Source organism: Neolamprologus multifasciatus, chromosome 9, assembly GCF_963576455.1.
Source record: "Neolamprologus multifasciatus chromosome 9, fNeoMul1.2, whole genome shotgun sequence".
Taxonomy (NCBI): domain Eukaryota; kingdom Metazoa; phylum Chordata; class Actinopteri; order Cichliformes; family Cichlidae; genus Neolamprologus; species Neolamprologus multifasciatus.
The window spans coordinates 15,152,855-15,174,359 of record NC_140447.1 but is presented as its reverse complement, the minus strand read 5'-3'; the positions used below and the strand labels follow the sequence as shown (position 1 = coordinate 15,174,359).

The window sequence follows — 21,505 nt, the reverse complement described above, 5'->3', positions numbered from 1 at the left end:
CACCTCTGCTGGTGTTGTTACATGCAGTCCATCCATTGCTCTCTCTCTCTCTCTCTGTTACATTATTTTTTTTCCTTGAGATCTGGTGGCACGCGCACAGGGCTAAGCTAAAAGGCCAGAATACAGACATGCAAATTAGAGGGTGGCCGGAGATATATCTGAAAGCCATAATGTTCCCGGTTTCATAGCCACGAGTCACACAAAGACCCTTTTTGCCCCTTCCCGTTTCTCTAAATGAAAGTACAAATACACTGAGAGGCAAATTGGGACATGATAAGGTGAGGATATTTCAGCAGCGCTCAAATCAGCAAAAGTGATGAGACGATGAAATTATATTATAGACGGGGATCAGGAGGTTTGAGGCTATCACATTGGGAGGCCTGATTGGAATTTGCAACAATCTCCTTTGGGCTGAACTTTTTTTCCAATGAGATAGTAGGAAGAGTGTGATCCGCCTCAGCACTTTTCCCTCTATCCGCAAAATCCCTAAAACTATTTTAGCCTTGGAGTTTGGTCTATAGCGTATTGACTGCTCAGCACAAAAGACGAAATGAGACAGAGAAGTGAAAGCGCAGTGAGAAAACTGGACAAATCTTCCATTTGAAATCCCGATGAGCTCGAGAAGCACTGCGTTGGAGAGATAGATGGTTGACCTTTTACCCAATAGCTATGCACAGCTTCTGTGATAATAAAGGCTTTGTTTATCTGATAATTGATCCATAATTAAAGGATGCAGGGACAGAGAAAATCCAATAGCTGATCCCCTCTATGCAACAGTATCTTAATGCAAAGACATTTACAGTATTAACATATTAAATAAATGAGCTCTGTAAGTAACATGGCCTCACACCCAATCATGTTTAAATTTATTAAAAGTCTGTTCGCTCACATGGATGAGTTTCCAAGGATGCGTGCCTATCATTAAGTGTAAAACCTGTGTGTGTGTGTGTGTTTGGATTAACTTAATTAGCAGTGGCTGGCTTAAGAGAAAACGCTGTGATTTCCAGTAAAGCTGGTACATCTTTAACTTGTGAGACAATCAGACGTTCTCACGGAGGTTGTCAGCATTTGAGGGCAGCAGCATTATTTTAAAAAAAAAAAAGCAACAAAACAGACAGTACAGAAAGTTTTTTAATTAACAGTTGAATCCAAGCTCATTTACGTGGATGATGTGTGCTGGAGTGTTTGGTTTCCGCACTTAAGAGCTCATAATTGTTGTGTGAGTGTCCGTCCTTCGCAAAGCAGATATTAAATGTGCAAATTGCAATCAAATGTGTGTACACGAGTCGGTCTTGAACACGAGGGTTGTTTGGATGATGTGCTAGCGAGGGTGTGCGTCTTACCCACGTAGAGCTGGCTGAACAGCTCGAGCCGTGTGTGTCCCTGCGCGGGAGCAAGCCTGGACGTCCTGTACGTCTGGTCCAGCTGAAGGACAGCCTCTTTCACGTTACGCTCGGCCATCACACGGTGCCACTGGTCGTCGTTGAGGGATGTCGCTGAATGCACAATCAGCTCCACTGGTCCATTTCCGACATCGAAGGAGAAGGAGACCACCTTAGGAGCTGCAGAAAGAAAAAAAAATCCAAAAAATTCACAGCTTTATAAAACCCAGCATCCCCTGTTCTGCTGTAGTCCACTTTTTAGGTAGATATGCATTAAATTTCTAATCTAATGGCTCATTTGTTTCAAGGCCACTCATTTGGCTTGTATAGATTTCAGCTTTGCAATACATGACTGCTCACAGCTTTTGCACAGGCCTAATATCACCGATCACCAGGAACGGTTGGTTTTTTGTGACATAAAGTCGTATTGCTGCAGTTTCCCTGATGTTTTTTTTTAGACTTACTTTTGCTTGAGAGTTGGAAAGACATGTCAGGAAAGGTGTGTGAAAAAAAGAGGAACGGAAAGGTTCCATAGAAAGAAGAAAAAATAGCGAACAGTGCAAGACGGTCCGGTTTATCTACTAGATTCATTTTTCATTATCTCGAGCTGAGTTGATTTGATTGCGTGTGTCCACGAGACGGTAGGTTGTCATAAAGTTTTAGTGCTTTTCTGTAGTTTAATAGTCTAATTTATCTCAGTAGACCAAAAGGGGGCACCGGTTTACCTTTTATAGCCATGATCAGGTAAAACGTTCATTGATGCTTCTGAACCACCTTTGTGTGTGACTGACTTCAGTAAATTTCAGTTTTGGCTGTTTTGCATTGTGTGTCGCTGCCTGGTCCTGCTCTGAACCTGTCTGCAATGTTGCATCTGCACAATGATACTCTGTGAGTATGTGTGTGACTCCACATGTCACACATAATAAACCTTATCACATACACATTTTTAAATAGAGGAGAATTGCAAAGTCTCTCTACCTTTTAAATAAAAGACAATGTGTTAACTGAATGCCTCAGCAAAATGTTAAAGGACTCTTTTAGACTTGCTGCTGGAAAGATCATTCGGAATTGACGTATTAAAACCCAAATGGACTTCTCCTTAATGTTTGGAGACTGATGTATAAAAGCTTTATATCCTGGATGGTGGCATATGGTCGGTACTGGCACCAGTGTGCTGCAGCCCGAGTGGTGATAAATAGCTTGATATGTTACCGTTCTATTATAGCTTCATTAGGCTCAGATATTAAGAGTGAATAAATTTATACTGTAGTCAATGGGGAAATGAGCTTACTTCTTTTCCTTTGTTTAATCAATGTCTCTGGCCCTTTTCTCCCCTTCATATTGCTTTCATCTAATTATCCTTTATCTTTCAGTGACTCTTCCATTCTTTGGCCTTTGGTATAATTTCTACATTAAATCTATCCATTTCCATTTATTCCTTCCTGTTCTGCTTGTTTGTACCCTCTTTTTTCTTTTATGTTTCCCTTTGCTTGCTCGGTTCAAACTTTCCCTTCATCGGTTGTTTCTTTATGCTTCTGTTTATTCTCTTGCCTTTACAGACCCACCTGTAACTTTGGCCTCCCTTATATCATTTCTTCCTTCTTTAATTTTTCCTTGAACCCTTTCTTGTACACAATATTTAATGAAATGATCCAAGCAAAAGCCTGAATGTGCTGAGTACATTAACCTATCAGATGAATTTCACGAAAAAAATAGTGCTTCATCATTTAAACGCCAGCAATACACAAACACACCAACCTCAGCAAAGACACACACAAACAGAGACGCAGTATAAGGGCTCTGACAGCCTTTAGTATACTGAATTAATGATGTTTGTATGCACAGAACAGGTCCGCGGGGCAGGGAGGAGAGACATCAGTTATTTTAAATGGTGAAAGACGGCCAAACATATATCACAATACCCCAGCAGAAACAAAGCTTTAGTAATGCTGCAACAACAATGCTGAACGTCATATATGAGATGCGTGTGTGTGTTTGATAATTTGTGTGTTGTTTTAGTGGCACTGCAAACCAAGATGTATGCCCTACAACCTCCTGTCAACGGGCGCGAATAAAACTAAAGTGCCCTCAGAGCACAGAGCTCGCCTCATCTATTTGCATAGATGATGGATGTAACTAGTGTAAATGCTTGTGTGTGTGTAAATGTAATATTTGTGTTGTGTCCTTACACTTTGCATGTTGGCCTAAAAAAAAAGGACAAAAAAAGCCACGCTTAGGTTTTTATTTTTGCTATTTGTTTTTCTATTAATCTTTTAATATGGAGGCCGAAAGAGCCGAGTTTTAAATTATGTGTCAGCACAGCACAACCAAATGATGATAAATAGTGAAAGCGACTGAACGTCTTTGTGTGAAAGATCACTGCTCGTGTGGGTGTGCTTGTGCGTTTGTCTAATGTTAGGTTCAATTGTGCTGTTCTTCATCTTTTTTTTTTTTCCAGAAGGCTGGCAGTGCATTATCTCTTCGATCGCTTTTCTGTTAGACTGGAAAATTCTTTGTTGTTGCTCTCATTTGCTTTGTTAGCCTTTGGCTCCGTGTTTTTTTCTTAACTTGAGGGTTCATTGGAACGGGCTGGACCTTTTGTGTTTTTTGGGGGATGGAGGCTCGGTTTAAGTGCGAGCCAACCCTAAGTAGCATAGCAAACCTGCTGCTCTAGAGGCTGAAGCGAGATTTAAACTTCTTAAAGGCTGGGGAAAGAAAAAAGCAGTTTTTATCAGCAAAAGAAGGAAGTGCATGCAATACAAAGAATGCCGACAGCTTCTCAGCGTGCGCAGAGAACAGATATGGCGAGATTAAGATGAACTTTTGACTGAGCTCTGAAGAAGAGGCTGAAAAAATATTCTTACTCCTAAGTAGATATTGCTTTAACAAGTCTGACATGTGACAAAAGTGGCACGGCACACTCCTATACTCTATATGTAAACTGTAAATGACTAGTCTTCACAAGAAAAACAGACAACTACAGTTTTGGAAGGACATGTCTCCAGCTGGAAAGTACATTTCTTAGCTGCAGCCTTTAAAAATATGAAATTTGGCACAAAACATCCCACAAGTCAATTTTTTCTTAAATTTAGGGATCTCCATCTGTTCTCAGTCTAGTTACGAGGTTACGATTCTGAATAAATCTCAAATGTGCCTATGCCTATTTCTTCCTATTAAGATTGGAAAGTGAATAGAGTCCACCTCGCGTCTTTGAGCCTGCTGAGGTCACAGTAATGTGTGTTTTGTCCAAGGGTTTAAAGTGTGTATCACTGAGTGTTTATGTGCTTTGGGCTCCTGGAATGGCACAACCATGCTATTCCAGCTTAATGCTAGTCATTTCATGCCCTGACTGGATTGCAGCAGATAGAGTTTTTTTTGCGCCAACGAGAGGGCAAAGATTATGTGTGTGTTTATGTGTGTGTGTGAGTGTGCATGCGAGTAATTTCTGGATTGTGTGTCTAAACGGGTGCTGTGGGGCAAAATGCAAGATGATAGCAAGAGAGAGGAGAGAGGAAATCGATGTGGGGGCATTCTGAAAGCCTCAGGAGACACATGCACGCACACAAGCACACACACACACTCTGCAACTGTGACAGACCACATATTTACTGTATCTGTGTGTGTGTGTGTGTGTATTATGAAGAGCACATTTGGAAAAAAACAAATACCAAACCCCTTGAGCATTTTTCAGCACTCAAATGTACAGAATAATGTCAGCACATAGATTTTTTTTCTTTGTAGATGAGTATTTGTGTGTAAGAAAGAACTGGGATAGAAAAAAAGCTCACGGAGCTCTTAGACTGCAAACTAGCTGACATAATGTCATTCAGTGTAACGGCTTTAGACAGCACTTTGGCTCAAAATTCGACTTTGTGTCTATTCACTGGTTGGCATTTTGACACAAAATGGTGGGCCAGGCGCACCAGCAGGAAATGGTCAGCAAGCGCTTTTGACACCAAATGTTCAAATCCCTTTGAATCCCAGTGAATCCCAATGAATGCAATTAGTCATCAATCGACCGCCATGCCGTGCCAGGAACCCGTTTCACAATGCAGCTTCGAGATTAAATAAAAGCCCTAGATTTTAAAACTCTTGATCAGAAAGGCACCACTGTGGCTGCGGGGAATTTAATTTGAGCCACTGAACATGATCACAGAAACCCGCTGCATGACACGTCAATCAAAGCTCTCAGAGCGGACTAAGAGTCTGTGAAATGAGGGTTGGGCAAAGCTGCCCCATTGATTGTTGTTTTAAATGTTTAGCTCTTCTTTGTCACAGTCTGTTTGTTCCAGCTTTAATGTTTGACAAAAATATATCTGTTTTCATATATGTACACACATGTACACACGGTTTAAAAAGATTAAAGGAAGGCTTTCATCAGATCCTAAGAAGAACACATCAGATCTTATTGAGGGAAAAAAATCATGCTGGATAGGGATACTGATAGAGACTGGCTAGTGTGTTAGGAACAATGAAAACGATTAGGAGGCCAGTCCATTTTGCTAAAATGTCACTGCAGCAACTCAAAATGCTACTGGTTTCTATTGCCCTTATGTGGTTGTATGCATGCCTGATAATGTTGGTGCATACTCCTAATGAGACCACAGACGGTGTCCTGTAGGAACTCCTCCATGGTCTGGACCAGGGCATCACAGAACTCCTGGAGAATCTTAGGTACAACCTGACAGGTAGTATGCATTCTTCAGCCTCCAGGAGCTGCCTACTCTTGCTACATGATGCTGGGCAATGTCATGCATCAGGAGGAAGCCAGAACCCACTGCACCAGTGTAGTGTCTAACAGTGGGTCCAAGAATTTAATTCTGATAACTAATGGCAATCAGGGTGCCTTTGTTAAGCCTGCTGAGGTCTGTGTGTCCCTCCATGGATATGCCTCCCACGACCAACACTCATCCAAAACCAAACCAGTCATGATGAACAATGTTACAGGCAGCATAATGTTCTCCATAGCTTTTCCAGATTTTTGCATCTGTCACATGTGCTCAGCTGAACCTGCTCTGATGTGTGAAAAACAAAGGGTGCCAGTGGTGGAGCTGCCAATTCTGATATTTTATGGCAAATACCAGCCGGACTCAATGGTACTGGGCAGTGAGCATAAGGCTTACTAAAGGACAACCCGCCCTCTGTTTGTCTCTGATTGATTGGTGAGAAACATTTACACCAGTGGCCTGCTGGAGATTAATTTGCAGGGTTCTGGCAGTATTCATCATCCTCCTGCTTGCACAAAGGAGAAGATACTCATTCCTGCTAATCGGTTAAGGACCTTATATGGCCCTATACAGCTCTCTAGAGTAACTGTCTGTCTCCTGAAATCTCCTACATGGTCTTCACCCAATATTGGCTGAAAAGTTACAGCTACACTTCTGCTATACTTCTATAGAACTACTGCTAGCACAGAAAGCTCAGGACAAACAGTCTTGTATATTCACCAAAGTTAGTGCTGGATCAATTTTTAACTTGATTGCTTGTTTTTTTCTGTATTATAACCAAGATTTAAAACTTTTCCCACTTTATCTTGTAATCCACAATAAAAGCCAGTGACAGAACTGATCTCGTGACCTGAATTTCCACCAGAGGAACCAGAATTTGTAATAAATTGAGCATTGTTCAAACACAATTTGTCAAAAAGTTGCATCTTTTTCTTAGCAGTTCTGCAAGCATGAAAATATGTTTTATTTAATCAATTAATTTATTTTAGTTTTTACTGTGAGAGATTTTATGGCTGTTTTGGTTTTCTGGGCAGGCTTTTGTTCCACTGCAGAGAACGATATTCAGGGCATTTGAAACATCTGCACTGTTCTGATATGTCAGCAGCTTAATATGCTGAATTTGCCCAGCATGTCACAATGTGCAGGGGGAACATTTACCACTACACTAAACTTTCTTGTAATTTTTTTTTTTTTTTTTTAGCAACTTAAGGGATAGCTCTTCAGGCTTCTTGAAGGACAATTAAAGCTCTTCTTTGGATGTTGGGTTCTTTTTGTTTATTGTCTGTAAAAATGATCACTCACTGCCTCACAAACATTAAGGTCTGGGCTCTGGAGGACCAATTCATAACTAATGGTGTTGCATTCTATGTTTTTTTTTTTTCTATCAAGGTATGCTTTTACTGCACTGGCAGTGTGTTTGGGCTCAATGACATACTGAAAAATGAAGCTATTGCCAACCTGAAAATACTTTTCTGCATTCATTGCATGAATTTTGGCTTAATTCCCTACACCACAAGTTGAAATGGCTGAAATTGTTAGGATGCCTGGGTCGTCGACCCAGGGTTATGAGTTTATTATATTATTTATCATTTCTAGTCTTTGGTTTCTTTGTTAGAGTTCTGTCTTATGGTTTATGTCTCTGTGTCTGCCCTGGTCCCACGTCTCTGTTCCCTCTGTTGTAGTGCCTGCCTGTGAGTCTGTGTCTGTAAGTTCAGTCTGTGTTATGTTTCCTGTTTTACTTTAAAAGTCCTTGTCTCATGTAAATGCGTCTGGTTGTGCTTCCTTTGTCTCGTTAGGCCTGATTTGTCCCAGCTGTGTTTCCCTTCTGTTGCCCATTCCCTGATTGCTCCTCTATGTATTTAAGCCCTGTGTTTCAGTTTGTCCGTGTCACGATCTACTGTTTACTATGCTGTCTGTTTGCCTGAGTTTGGTTTTTTTTGGAGTCTCAGTTTTGTTACCTTTTTTGAGTTCAGCATTAAAGCTGTTTTGAGTTCACGTCTGTCTCTGGAGTCTGCACTTTGGGTCCTTTTTCTGCCTGCACACAGCCGTCACATAACAGAAATGAAGCCCCAAACCATCACACTGTGTTTTACACGTGGTTGTACCTCAGAGAGAGGTACACCTAACTGGTGTACCTATTTGTTAAGGACATAACTGTTCATCTGGCGTAGATAGTTCTTTTCAGGCCTGCCACTTCATCTTTTCTCTTCCATTTCTTCAGTCTCATCACATTTTTAGTACAAGCTACACACCATGCTAAGATGTGAGATGCTGAGATGTGCCAAGTTTTTGGATAATAGCTTTTTGGGTATCACCTTGTTGTTACAAAAATACTATTTTATGCCTGTCAAACTGTGTTATCTTTGCCAATTTTTATAGATCCAACTAAAGAAATGGGAACAAATTATGTTTTTTTTCCTGCAACAGGCTGCTAGTAACAAAGGACAGGACACAATTTAAAATTGGTTTTCTGTTAAGTTGTCTGTTGTTTGTAGACACAACAATGATTCATCCCTAAGGTTAGCGGCTTTTTTGTGCTTGAAGAATTCACAGGCCAGTTTTAAGTGATTTAACTAACAAAACATATTTTGCTGTCATGTACAAGGACTGGACTGAAAATGAGTGAAAAAACAGCCAAGAAAACTTTTGAAAGGCCGTCAGGCAGCATGGTGGCACCCCGATTAGCACAGTTGAGTCACAGCAAGAAGGTCCTGAGTTTGATTCCACCACCTGGTCGGGGCCTTTCTGTGTGGAGTTTGCATGTTCTCCCCATGTTTGCGTGGGTTCTCCCTGCATACTCTGGCTTCCTCCCACAGTCCAAAGACATGCAGTTAGTAGGGTTAGATTAACTGGTAATTCTAAATTGCCTGTAGGTGTGAATCGTTTTCTCTCTCCAAGTTTTAGCCCTGCGACAGACTGGCAACCTGTCCAGGGTATACCCTGCCTCTCGCCTTATGTAGCTTGGATAGGTTCCAGCCCCCCCGCGACAAATATAAGCGGAAGAGAATGGATGGATGAAAACCTTTGAAAGACCTTCAAAAAGCATAGAGAATTATGGCTCAAGACCACCTGGAAAAACAAGAAAGTCTGGCTTTGAAGCAAAATATAATGAATATTGACTCAGAACTTTTGCACAATATCACAGATCTCAAATTCTTAAGCTTTTGATTTCATCCTCCAACTTTATAACGGCTAAAAATGTGTGTGTGTGTTTTATTTTAACACACCACATATATGACTGTGTGTTTGTGAATGGATTCTAAAACATGAGAAAGTTATACTGGTGCAAAGCTTTTGTATCTCTGTGTGATAGTACACACTGAACACCGAAGTAAATAGAATTTGCCCATTGTAAGTGGGTGTATGATTGTGTGTGTGTTTCAAAAGGCTGTAAGGGCTCTGCTTCTATTTGTGAAAAAAGTATTGAATAAAAGAGAGAGACAGACACATTGTGTTTGTGTATGTATGTGAGAGAGCTTGTGTTGTGTCATCCCTGAAAATGGCTGATTTGGTTAAACAGAGGATCATAATGGACATAATTATTGCACACACCAATTACCTTAAATAAATGATTGCTCTCTCATGCAATCACACAAAGCGTGTGCTGTAATCAGGCAGGTAAATGACTGTTGCTCGAGTGTGCGCCTGCATTAGCCTTTGTGCCTGTGTGTGTGTGTGTGTGCGTGACAGGTTACACCCGACACTATCAGACGGACTGCTGGAATAAATCTCACACTAGGGTAGAGAAAAAGGCAGGGTGAGAGAGGGGAAAAAGTAAGATAAAGACAGAGGAACGGCTCTTGTGCACACACCGAATCATTCAAAAAAATCTTACATTTGAGCTCCAAGCGAATGAAGTCAGTGTTGCCCAAGTTTTCCAGAAAGACGCCATAGGCCGCGCTTGTCTTGAAATAGAAGGAGATGTCAGCGCTGGTCTCACCCTGAAAGGTGGCAAAGTGCAGGTAGGATGATGGAGTCGTGAACGATGCTGCATTCCAGTAGTTATCTGTGGAAAAAAGGATAAGAAAAGAAAAATCAAAACTCCGAACCAAGCCATTCCACATATCTGCAACACCTGCTCCATTAGCACTGTACCAAACATCATATTCCATCCTCATCTGATAAGCTGTTGAATAAACCCACAGTAGAAATGACTTCATTTCAAATACAAATACAATTTTCATTTTGTTCATGAGCAATCAATCTATTCTGGATAGAATATTGTTTTAAAGTTATGTCATGTCTATTGGTTAATGTGGCTCATTTTGATATCTCAATAAAAAAAATTCTTAACCCAAAAGTCTATTTCTGCATGTTTTGGACAGAAAGTAGACAGTAATTTCCTGCATCTTTAATCAGATGCAGCAGAAAGTTGATCATATCAAAGCAGCAGAAAGAGACAAGTTTGTTTCTCCAAAACGAGAAACTGAAAAGGGCAACAAGGGTACACGGACAAAATGTGGGATTTTTGATAACTTCACTAATGACTTTTGAAAGAAGGGAGAGCAGGGCCAGCTAATGAAGACAAAGTAGTAGCACGCTAAACAGCTGCTGATGAATTATCAGACTGTGGTTGATGAAGTGACTTCTCTCCTGTCTTCTCTCCCCTCACCGTGTCTCTGTCTTGCTCATATCACTCAAGAAGGATGAAGAGTATTATTGGGGGGAGAGAAGAAGAAGAAGGAGGAGGAGGAGCAGCAGGAGGAGAAGATGAGTGGAGAAGACAGCTGAGAAGTGGAAATCAGACAGGCATAGGTCAGAGAATGGAATATTGAAGAGGAGATGGAAAAATAGGACAGGGCCCGGTGTGGGGGGGCATATGAGGGGCAAGTGGAGGAAGTGAAGGCTAATGTGTTATCAGCTGTGTGATATCTCTTTTATGCCTCAGAGGAATGGCCTAAGACCCTTCACTCTAACCTGGGGAAATAGGAGCAGCTGTGCACAGGAGAGAAACATGACAACATGCACCTGAGTATGGCTGCTACTGATGATTAATTTAACTCTTATTCTAATCTGACACTGTCTACCTCTGAGTCTTAAAGACTGCAGAAATACTGATCCCAAGATGACACCTTCAATGAAAAAAAGACAAGACTGCACTCTTTAGATAAATTAACAGTTCCATTAATGATTTACTGTTGCCAAATTGTCAGCTTGTACCCATTTTAAGTCCAGTTTAAGTCCAAGTGCATTCCCACTGTGTCTTTTGTGCCACCTGTCCACGTATGTATGCACCAACACCCGTGCATCTTTTTGCGTTCGTGTCTGTCTCCTGGACCAGTGTGATAAGCATCCCCCCAGTGACAGGGCTGAGGTTCTCCCTTTTTCCTCTCTGCCTTACATTCTGTCACTAGGGGCAAGGGTAGATAGCAGCGAAGCACACACATGCACACGCCCATTCACCCACATACACAGACAACCACCCACTGATGCTGTCGTTGCGATTATTGCGTTTGAAGTTGGGCTATGGTTCACTTCTCCATGGGAGGCACAGCCAATTACTGAACAGGGTTAATTCAGGACTAAACAGGGGGATTCCTGCAGAGGCAAAGGAAACAAATAACATCGTGTTTACTGTGATGCTGAGTCATACATGAAAGACTCAAGGGCTGCAGAAGTGATTAAAGAAAATATACGATCACTGGTTTGTGGCAGTTTAAACTAGAATGAGAATCTATAGGAAATTAAAAGAGGAGCAGATTGATACACCGATACACAAGAAGGACCTTAATTTTCTTTTGTGTGTGTTACATCAATAAAAAACAACCCTTAAAGTACAAACACACATAAAATAACCCCAACACAAATACACAGATAACATGAAAGTTTCATGCCCTCTGATATTTATTGGTATGTGCTGAATGAGACCACGAGAGCTTCGAGCAAGAGAGTAAAAAAGAAGACTTGCAACGATACAGAAGCAAGAAGGACACTGGGATAAAGAAATACAGCTTGGAGACAACTTTTCTTTTTGAAGGAGGGAGAGGAAACAGCAGGAAAAGAGAGAAGTGGGAGGTTGGAGAAATTGTTCAAAAGGGATCCAAAGTGTGAGAACCAACAGAAGAATTAGGCGGTTGACAGAGTGTCGGAGAGAAAACAGTGTTAGAGGAATAAAGACAGAAGCCAAAGCATAAACCTCGGATTGCCCTTGTGCCAGATTCACAGATGCAACTAGTTGGCTAGGCAGTATGGCACATTTATCACTCCCATATTGAAATGTTTATCAAACAACTGCTTCACAAACTGATCCAGCAAATAAATGTCTTTTCTGACTAAGACATGGCAAACACTAGGCTATCCATCCGTAATGCCTGATATGCGATGTTTGAAGGCAGGGCCACATGTTTATTGATCAAGGTTCTGTCAAGGGAGTTTTATATGAACGGCCATATGCCACAGCAAGCAGGACAACACCGGCGGGCTCAGACAGACGGGTCAGTCGTGTGTCAACTCTTGTCTGCAATCATCCGTTTTTCTTTTATGCACTGTGTGTAGAAAACCTACAGCAAGACCTGCATCAATGAATAGTGAAGTGCGCTTCCAAGATAGGCTATTTTCAAATGAAATCTGAAGAGGTTTTCTTGACAAGAGGTTTTCTTTTCCTGTTTAATTGGCACTCAAGGTAATACCAAAGAAGAAATTCTCATCTTGTTCTCTCTTCTTTTCCTAGATGCCCTTGGTCATACTGTCTGGTGTATTGTGGGGCTTAGTCAAGATTACCTCAGATATACTTTAAGTTAATTTGTAGCCACTGGCCTTCTCCCTTCTGTGTTTGCTTGTGACCTCGCATTCTGGTGTGGCTAATATTAAAACAATTAAAAAAACCTCACCATTAAAACAAGAAAAGAGGACTACATATAAGACTTAAAATATTGCGGTGAAAAACAGCAGCATGTCCATGATGAGACGAGAACCATCATCTTTAGCAGCCTGTAGAAATCCACATCCCCTCTGTGCCCACCAGCCACATACTGATCAAGGATATTCCAGTGCAGGGATGTCAAACTCATTTCACATCACGGGCAACATACAGCCCACTTTGATCCTATGTGGGCCGGACTAGTGAATCTCCCCTCTAACTATACATGTAATCAATGAGATATCTTAATATAAGAAAAAGAAGCACAATTTCCACAGTACATCTCAATTTTTGTACATAATAACTATATGCTACTGTAAATGAAAGAAATCTGTCAGCATGACTCATTGGGCTTACATCGTAACAAGTAAACGTATAAAATACAGAAATTTACAACTTAATTATTTGGTGTAATATAAGTGGACATGGGAGAGGTTATTATCACTCGTAAAAGCTGTAAAATGTTTGAAAATACAGTTAAAAGTAAAACCTTTATGTCCGGGTCTTATATTTGACACTCCTGTTCTAGTGCCTTTGAATTTTTTTTTGTCAATTAATTAAAATCAGGTAAACTTTCATACAATCATCACAGATAAAATTTTGATGATTTTGGCTTATATACAGCTCTTAGTTTTAGATGAGATAGTGAAAGATCAACTACAAAAAAAGGATTTGCAATGCAGATTTTTCTAACTTCTTTTCTGTTTTTTTTTTTTTTATACTAAATTCTTGGTTGGGGCTACTTTAACAAGACGTGGCATGGAAGTGACCACTTTGTGGTAGTGCAGAGGTGTTGTTGAAGCCCAGGTTGTTTAGTAGTGGTCCTCAGCTCATCATACTCGGGTATTTCTAGTTCGCCTCTTGTGAATGACCCACAGTTTCTCTGTATTTTTCAGGTCAGGCGAGTTGGCCATTCAAGTGCAGTAATGATAGGGTTAGCAAACCATTTGGCAGCAGTTTTGGCTCTGTGAGCAGGTGCTAAGCTAAGTTTGTCAGCAGATGGAAGCAGGAAGTGCTCTGCTGGTTGATGTTGCATTGACTTTGGACTCACAAAAAACAGAACAAATCACCTGGCACCAACAGCAGCAGATGACATGGCATCCCGGATCATCATGAACTTTGGAAACTTCATGCTAGACCTCAAACACACTAGATTTTATGCCTACCTACTCTTCTCCCAGACTCCAGAATCCATCTCAGTCCTCTAAAGGCTGCATTCATGCCTGTTGCTTGTGCAACTTTGACACAGCACTCTGTGAACAGCCAGTGTTTTGAGCAAAAAGCCTGTGTTTTGAAGGTTGTCAGCAGAGATCTGCAATGTTCCCCATGATTGTAGTTATACTTCTTTAACTGTCATACACAAAGTGAAAATAAAATACTGAGATTGAGCTTTAAGCCATAACCATCAAATTAAAAAAATAATAAGTTTGAAATAATTAATTTTACATGTGAGAAATACAGAATTATAAAAACTATAATTTAGATAAAGATTTGTGATGTACTACACAACACGATTCAATCTGATGTCTGGCTTTGTAACTTTTATGCTCTGAGTTATAAAATAATCGACACATTCACTGACGGTCAGTTATGTAATCAGGTGATGTAAAAATCTTTGTTGGTAAAAAAGTCGTGTTTGAGGCAGACAGGCAGTCCTTGTCTCATTCACAACAGAATAAAAATAGAACAGCAACCTCCTTGCAACTAGGAAAGCCTCTAATTTCGATTGCATGGTGGAGATTCTACTCAATTCAACCAAACCACCAAAGTAGTTTTGGTGACTAACAGGTCCCAGAGGTTGAGTGTGCCATACCCCCAATCTCTGCTTGACCAGTTTCAATCATAAGGCGGTTGTGCAGGTCACCTGGTGGGAGTCAACCTGTCTCTGTACAATCAGGGTCCACAAGAACTATTTTGGAGTTAATTCACCATCCTGTAGTAGCTGTGTCTATCTAGGCAATGATGTTCTGTACAATATTATGTAAGCTGTACCATAATTTAAGAAAAGACAGAAAGACAGAGTTTTATTCTTCACAGAAGGGCTAGTGCTTGAGACAAAAGTTATAGAGACAAAAGTTGGGTGTGAATCTAGTTTGCTGCTGAGCCTAATTTATGGACAGGGAGAAGCAGAATGAAAAATTCTGTTTCAAATCTATGAGGTTCTGGCTGGACTGACTGTAAGTAGTGAATATGAATTTCTGTGTAGACGGCTACAGATTTCAAACAGACAGCAACAGATCTATGATTTTCGAGATAACAGTTGATCACTGTATGATCACAATCAGGTCTCATATAATCGCCAAATCGACCCTTTTCAATTGGTAACAATGGAAAACTGATAGCAGTATTTTTGCTCTTTTGACAAAACAAGTTACCTTTTAAAAATCAACAGGGCTACAAGTTTTGCAGTTTTGGTCATGCCAACGCCTCCAACCACTGTTTTCCATAGTGTGAGAGGAGCACAAACCACTGATTCTGTTTTTGGATTAAACTGCAATTTTAAACATGGTTAAAATAGTGTGTGTGTGTGTGTCTTGTGACATTCAAACTAACAACACATCTTCTTTTTTGCTGTATTTGATAGACACACTGAGGAAAAGACAGGAAAGCGGGGGAAGACATGCGGCAAAGGGCCACAGGTTGGACTCGAACCTGGGCCGGCTGCTCTCAGCCGTATGACATGTGGTCACCTGCTCAGCGCACTGAGCCAGATCGGCACCCAAGTGTGTGTCTTCTTGACTTATATTTGTATCAAAGAGGAACTGAGTTCTGTCTGTAGGCTAAATGCTCAACATTTTCTGTTTGCATTTAATGAAACGGTTTCCCATTTAGCACATTCATGTTGTGCACTTCGATCTATATGAAGTCTTTATCTGAAATAGATAAAAGCAGCAGTTGACCTCTACGTTAGCCCGCACGGAGAACCGTAAAAAAAAAAAATCAAAGTTCACTGAGCTGTAGATGCTGACTTGATATGAGATGCAGCATAAGGTGAAGTTTGGGTCTGGAAGCCAACTAGATGATTCATCTGTCTGTGCTTGACCAGATGGGTTATATGCCAATACCAACAGATGGTAAGGATGACTGACTGCCCCGTCTCAGGTCATTAACGCGTACACTTTCAGGCACACACACACAATCACGCATATAAAATGCAGTACATGTACATACTCATTAGAAATACAAATAATGTACACTCACTGCTGGAGGGCAAAGCAGACAACACAGATGACAGCGCACCGCTACAGTAACAACTGGGCCTCACACGTGTCCTGCTGTATGCGTGAACACGGTGATGCTTTTCCACTGTAAATCCGTAACATTTAGGATTTCAGTACGGTGGCCCTGAGAGGCCAAACAGACTGCCATTTAAGAAAACACCAGCAATAAGAAAAATGATGCAAAAGCACACAAAACACAACTGAAATAGGAAAAAAGAGATTTCCAAAAGCACAAGGATAGTGTTTCTGGGAGACAATAACCCAACAGACCAGCTGCAGGAACCAAAATATGCTAACAATTGCACTGGGAGACACTTAAAAGAAGTGGAGGCTCTATCGGTTTTGTGAGGAAAGAAAAGATGAGAGGTAAGTGTGTTAGCCTAACAATTAGCCTAAAAATTCATCATCAGTATTATATGAATCATGATAAAACACAACTAGCATGTTTTAGGTTCCTGCAACTGATTCGGATTATTGTCTCCCCATAAAACACTTCCCTTGTGCTTTTTGAAATCTCTTTTTTTCCCTATTCCTGTGTTTTTTCCCTTGTTTTCTTAAGATGCAGTCCGTTTGGCCCCTCAGGGCCACCGTATTTCAGGGTACAAGCACCTATTACTCAAGTTCTCAGAGCAAACTCATAGTTTGCCATCTAATTTAACTTTTCCACTTGCTACTTATTGCGACGTATACTTCAGGTAAAGCTGTTGAGAGATTTTTCATTAAAGGACTAAGAATAGGCTCATTTAACAAGGAAAGCAATGCCACCTATCTTCGAAGGTCACACTTCTGAGTTGTCCCTAAGGGCACGTCTAAGATATTAATGTTTAAAACACTTGAACCTATATACAGCTCTGCAGAGTGTTAAAGAGTGGCACACCAAGCATATATCTCTTCATCGCTCACTTTTTTTCTCCCCCATTTCCACTGAGACCTGTATTTCATCTCATTTGTATAATTGAGCCGTCTGTGGCATGTAATTTTATGGTCTATGTGCTGTATATTCATGCTAAATGTAGCATTTGAATCTTCAGGTAATTAGTTTGTGACTGTCATTTGAGACCTGCAAAGCCTTTATCAATCTCCCTCTGTAATTAAGTTTTTTGTCATACATTTTCAGCATAAACTTTCAGTGCTCAGAGGTACATAAATGGCGAAGCAGTCTGGAGGAAGGTTGAAAATAGAATAATTTCATTCTTTGTTTTCTTCCAAATAACGTCCATAAATCATCATTCCAATGTTGTTTGTAAATTTGCTAAAACCAGAAATACAAAAAGAATTCTAATGGAAGTGCTTTGGGTGCAAGAGTCGACGAAGCTGGACAAAAAGCTGTAATTCTTTAATGCCTTCTAGGCTTCTTCAGGTTTACATCATCTTTTAATGAGAGACCAGAGAACAGATAACATTCTTGCCAAAAGCTCCGTCACACTTGAGGATAAATACGATGGCAGCCTCCTTGCAAATAGGAAAATTGGTGATTGCATTGAAATTTAGCGCGCAACACCCTCGACCTCCTGGTGATTGGCAGGAGGCAACCTGTCTTCAAACCCTGTGGTTCGACTAACACTGAGTAATCGGTCTCAGACATATTGGTGAAGGTTTGCAAATAATCACTAATTTAGAAATGCCGACAAATTCCCAGCATGTTGCAATCTGACTGAGTCAGTGCCTCTTTGCATCTCAGCAGGTTTCCAACTTGTTACATTTTGGTTATATTTCTATATAAAAGCAAAGGTTAAACTGGCATCCTGCAGAAAGTATGGAGAAATTTCTGAATTTCTGCCAATATTTGTATGAAATCACGGGATGTTTAAGGTTATCGTTTATTTTACGATAACTTTACATAAAATTTTACTGTGCATTGATATACAGGGGTTTGCTGCTAAAGTAATAACAGGGAATGAAAGTACAGCAGTAAAGTGTAGACATTATGTAAGTCCATAAGTTGTGTATGAACCTTCAATAACATTTTTCTGTTGAGCTTAAGTTATGGACAAGGAGAGGCAGAATGAGAATTCTTTGGAGCCTGGAATGGGGAGGCGTATATAAAATTATACCATCTGAATAAAACAAAGTTCAAAGTGCTGACTGGGACAAATAATGTTATTTGCAATGAACTGAGAAAGCAGTTAGGCCCCTTCACTTTTTCTCAATATACTGGGCTGTGAAATGGTTTTTAATGGCTGTAAATTTGATTAAAAATTTAAAAAGTGCACCGTGCTTTGGCACTCAAAATTGTTTGACTGATGGAAACACATGAATAGATATTTCACTCAGTTTCAAACGTTGATTGGCCTCAGTTACCGATGCCCTGGCACAAGAACAGTGAAGAATGGTGATGAAGCCCTTAATTAGTTTTGAACTATAATAGTGTGTGTGTGTGTGTGTGTGTGTGTGTGTGTGTGTGTGTGTGTGTGTGTGTGTGTGTGTGTGTGTGTGTAAGCTTTCATTTGTGGTCAGTCATGAGGCCAAGCGTGTTTCACAGCAGGTGCGTGACATTATAATAGCAGAATACATATGCTGCTTTGCTTCACTTGCTATCTTTTATTTTAATTTCCATCTATTAAAATGTCCAAACCCTTTTAACATCAATAAATGGAACTAATTTCTCTCTGTCTCCCTGTGACTGTATAGGCTGCCATTAAACTAGCCATGGAAATGGGCTTCATTAATGCCAGAGCTAACACACACACACACACACAAGCAGAGAGAGAGAGAGAGAAAGTCCACTCTAACTTGCTCCCGTGCGTACCACAAAAAAAAAAGAAACAAACGCACACACAAAAGTGTGTCTTTGTGCTTCCACACAGACACCTCCTTGCTAAAACTTTTCCTGACTGCTCAAGACATTAGTCATTTGCCTATGAAAACCCATTATATGGCAGCCAATCATCATTGCTCTTACTGAGACATAGCTCCATGCACAGTATGAGAAGCATCAATCATATGCGCGGGACCTATTCACGTGTGAAATTTTTAATATACATTTAATATGCCTTAATGGGCCAATGTATAATATATGCTCCATGTTCCAGTGTCTTGGCCGGCACTATGGCAAACATACCTCAAAGTCATCTTCATTGTAAAGGTTGTTAATTTGGTCACTCAATATAAAAGAAGATGTCTTACTTTGTCTTGCACCCACAAAGACACATGCGGTGATAACAAGGAAGACAAAGAGAGTACTGCGCCGTCCAAGTGACAGAAGAATCCATCTTTATTAATTGTGTTTGCCACACTTTCAGACCCCCACACACAAACAGATGTGATGTCATGGGTCATTAAATCATGGTTTGTTTGTATGTTGGCAGCTCGGCGATGAAGGGACATTAGTGACTGGCACCGGGTTGTTGATGAAGGGACCATAATGGGTGTGACACCAGGGAGAAAGAAGGGCAGGTGTTCTGTCATGTTCTGCACCCTCGACAGAACCAGGCCACTTCCTGTCTGCCGGAGGACGGGCTGTTAGAGATAAAAATGACAGCGAAATATCCAGTGCGTGATGTTTAACTGTGGCATACTTGATATCTGTTGTATACTTGGCTAAATTCCTTTGTAGTTTTAAATCCAGCACTATCTCTAAAGCACAGCCCGCTGAGATAGCATAGCTCCATTCTTTTATTTCCTTTAGTTTGAAAAATGAGCAGTCACTAGAGAGTTTATGAAGAATTATTAGTGCAATGATCATGCCGTCTTGCACTATAGATTAAATCCATTTTTACTTTTCCTCTCTAAAGGATATTATTTGCCCCAAAACCACTTTGGTGCTTTGTTACATTACAGCACAGATACCAATATTAGTTTCCTTTCTTAGTATGTTAATGTATTTTTCCTTAGGCGACAGAAAAAAAACGTAAGAAGTTGGAAGTGACAGAAGCAATCTCTCAGATAATTGAGGAGTTCATTCTGTTTTGAATTGCTCAGCGGATAATACATTTAGAAAAGTGGAATAAATTAAGGTTGCTTTTTAAACGTTCTGCTTCATGTTCAGGTCACAATACAGACCTGGGGCATATTAAGCAAACAAAATTACATGTACAAGTGCATGGGGCCACCAAACAGTTTTAGTGGTACACATGTGACAGATTGTAGGATATACTTTTAAAGTTGCTTTAACCTGTCAACAGGTGCTGCTGCTCTTGCAAGCTGCTTTGGAACCCCAACTTTTCCTTTCATGAAATACCCAGCCTTATCAAAGTCAAGTGTTCTATTTGTGTTTGGGTCTTGATGCCTAACACACAGCTATCCACATGGAAGACTGGGGGAATCTCAGAACAAAGGTACATAGCCACCAAAAATGCGCATATGCAAATAAAAATCAGTATCGTATTACAGTATGATGGTTTGAATCAAATTTATTTAGCATTTTATTTAGGCCAGTATCACAAACCGGTCACACCATAAAGATAAAAATACATCAGATGTGCGTTTGTGAAACAAGGCAGTGGCAGATCTCAACAAGCTGACAAGAGGCTGACTGGCAAGAAGAGCCTGCTGGCTCGCAGGGATCAAGGTGGCTAAAGCCACTAAATATCCTCTCATAATGACAGCTAAGCTTTAATGTAGTGAAAGCCTACACCATTAGAATACCATTTCCATTATCCATTTAACTTTTCTAAATTTATCTTGAAGCCCACTATGTTACAGCACCTCTGAATTTACAGAGTAAACAGCTGCATCACAGCTATACCGCGCAGTTGATCCGTGCTGATCTGACAGAAACTCGGTACACACTCCAGGAGTCACATATTGCAGGTAAGATGCGGACAAAGTGAACTGGCCCAGGTTGCATGAAACGGGAAGTGGTCAATATCATAGTTCTGCACAATATGTGTGTATCTTCCAACTGACCCAAAGTCCCAATGAGAGCAGTGCGCCAACACTGATTAGAAGCACAGAAAGGAAGAGAAACAGCATGGATTAAAGTGCCTTTCGGTTTGTGTGTTTGTGTGTAGGTGTGAGTGTTCTGCTAGATCTGACACCTGATGTTTACCTGAGCAACAACCTAAACTACCGGGAGTTGACTGAAGGGAATAAAAGGATGAGTGCTTAGATGAAAAGGCTTTGAACGGAGTTCAGATGCATTTATCTCACCACACACATAGACATTAGCACGAAATGCGAGTGCGTTCACGCACAAAAACACACATATGCAGAGGCAGATAAAGAAAGATTCCAAAATAGAAAGACAATCAAGATAAAACAACAGGTTCTGTGAATGATTTGCACACTGCGAGAATAAGCAATGTGCTATTTTCAGACTCAAGTGCAAACCCAGAATGACAATGTGCTCAATTGTACTCCGCTATGCATGAAGTG

At 40.5% G+C, this 21,505-nt stretch overlaps 1 protein-coding gene across 2 annotated transcripts in view; it reads right to left on the bottom strand.

Annotated features, from left to right (window-relative positions):
* The window catches only part of cntnap2a (contactin associated protein 2a), a 389,684-nt gene that overhangs the window by 49,291 nt on the left and 318,888 nt on the right, over positions 1 to 21,505 (bottom strand). For both annotated transcript variants that reach the window (XM_085173176.1, XM_085173177.1), the window contains exons 18-19: positions 9,945 to 10,115; positions 1,344 to 1,562 (exon numbers count right to left, since the gene is read on the bottom strand). In XM_085173176.1, the coding sequence (XP_085029302.1) occupies positions 1,344 to 1,562; positions 9,945 to 10,115 (390 nt within the window). The remainder of the gene's footprint in view (positions 1 to 1,343; positions 1,563 to 9,944; positions 10,116 to 21,505) is intronic.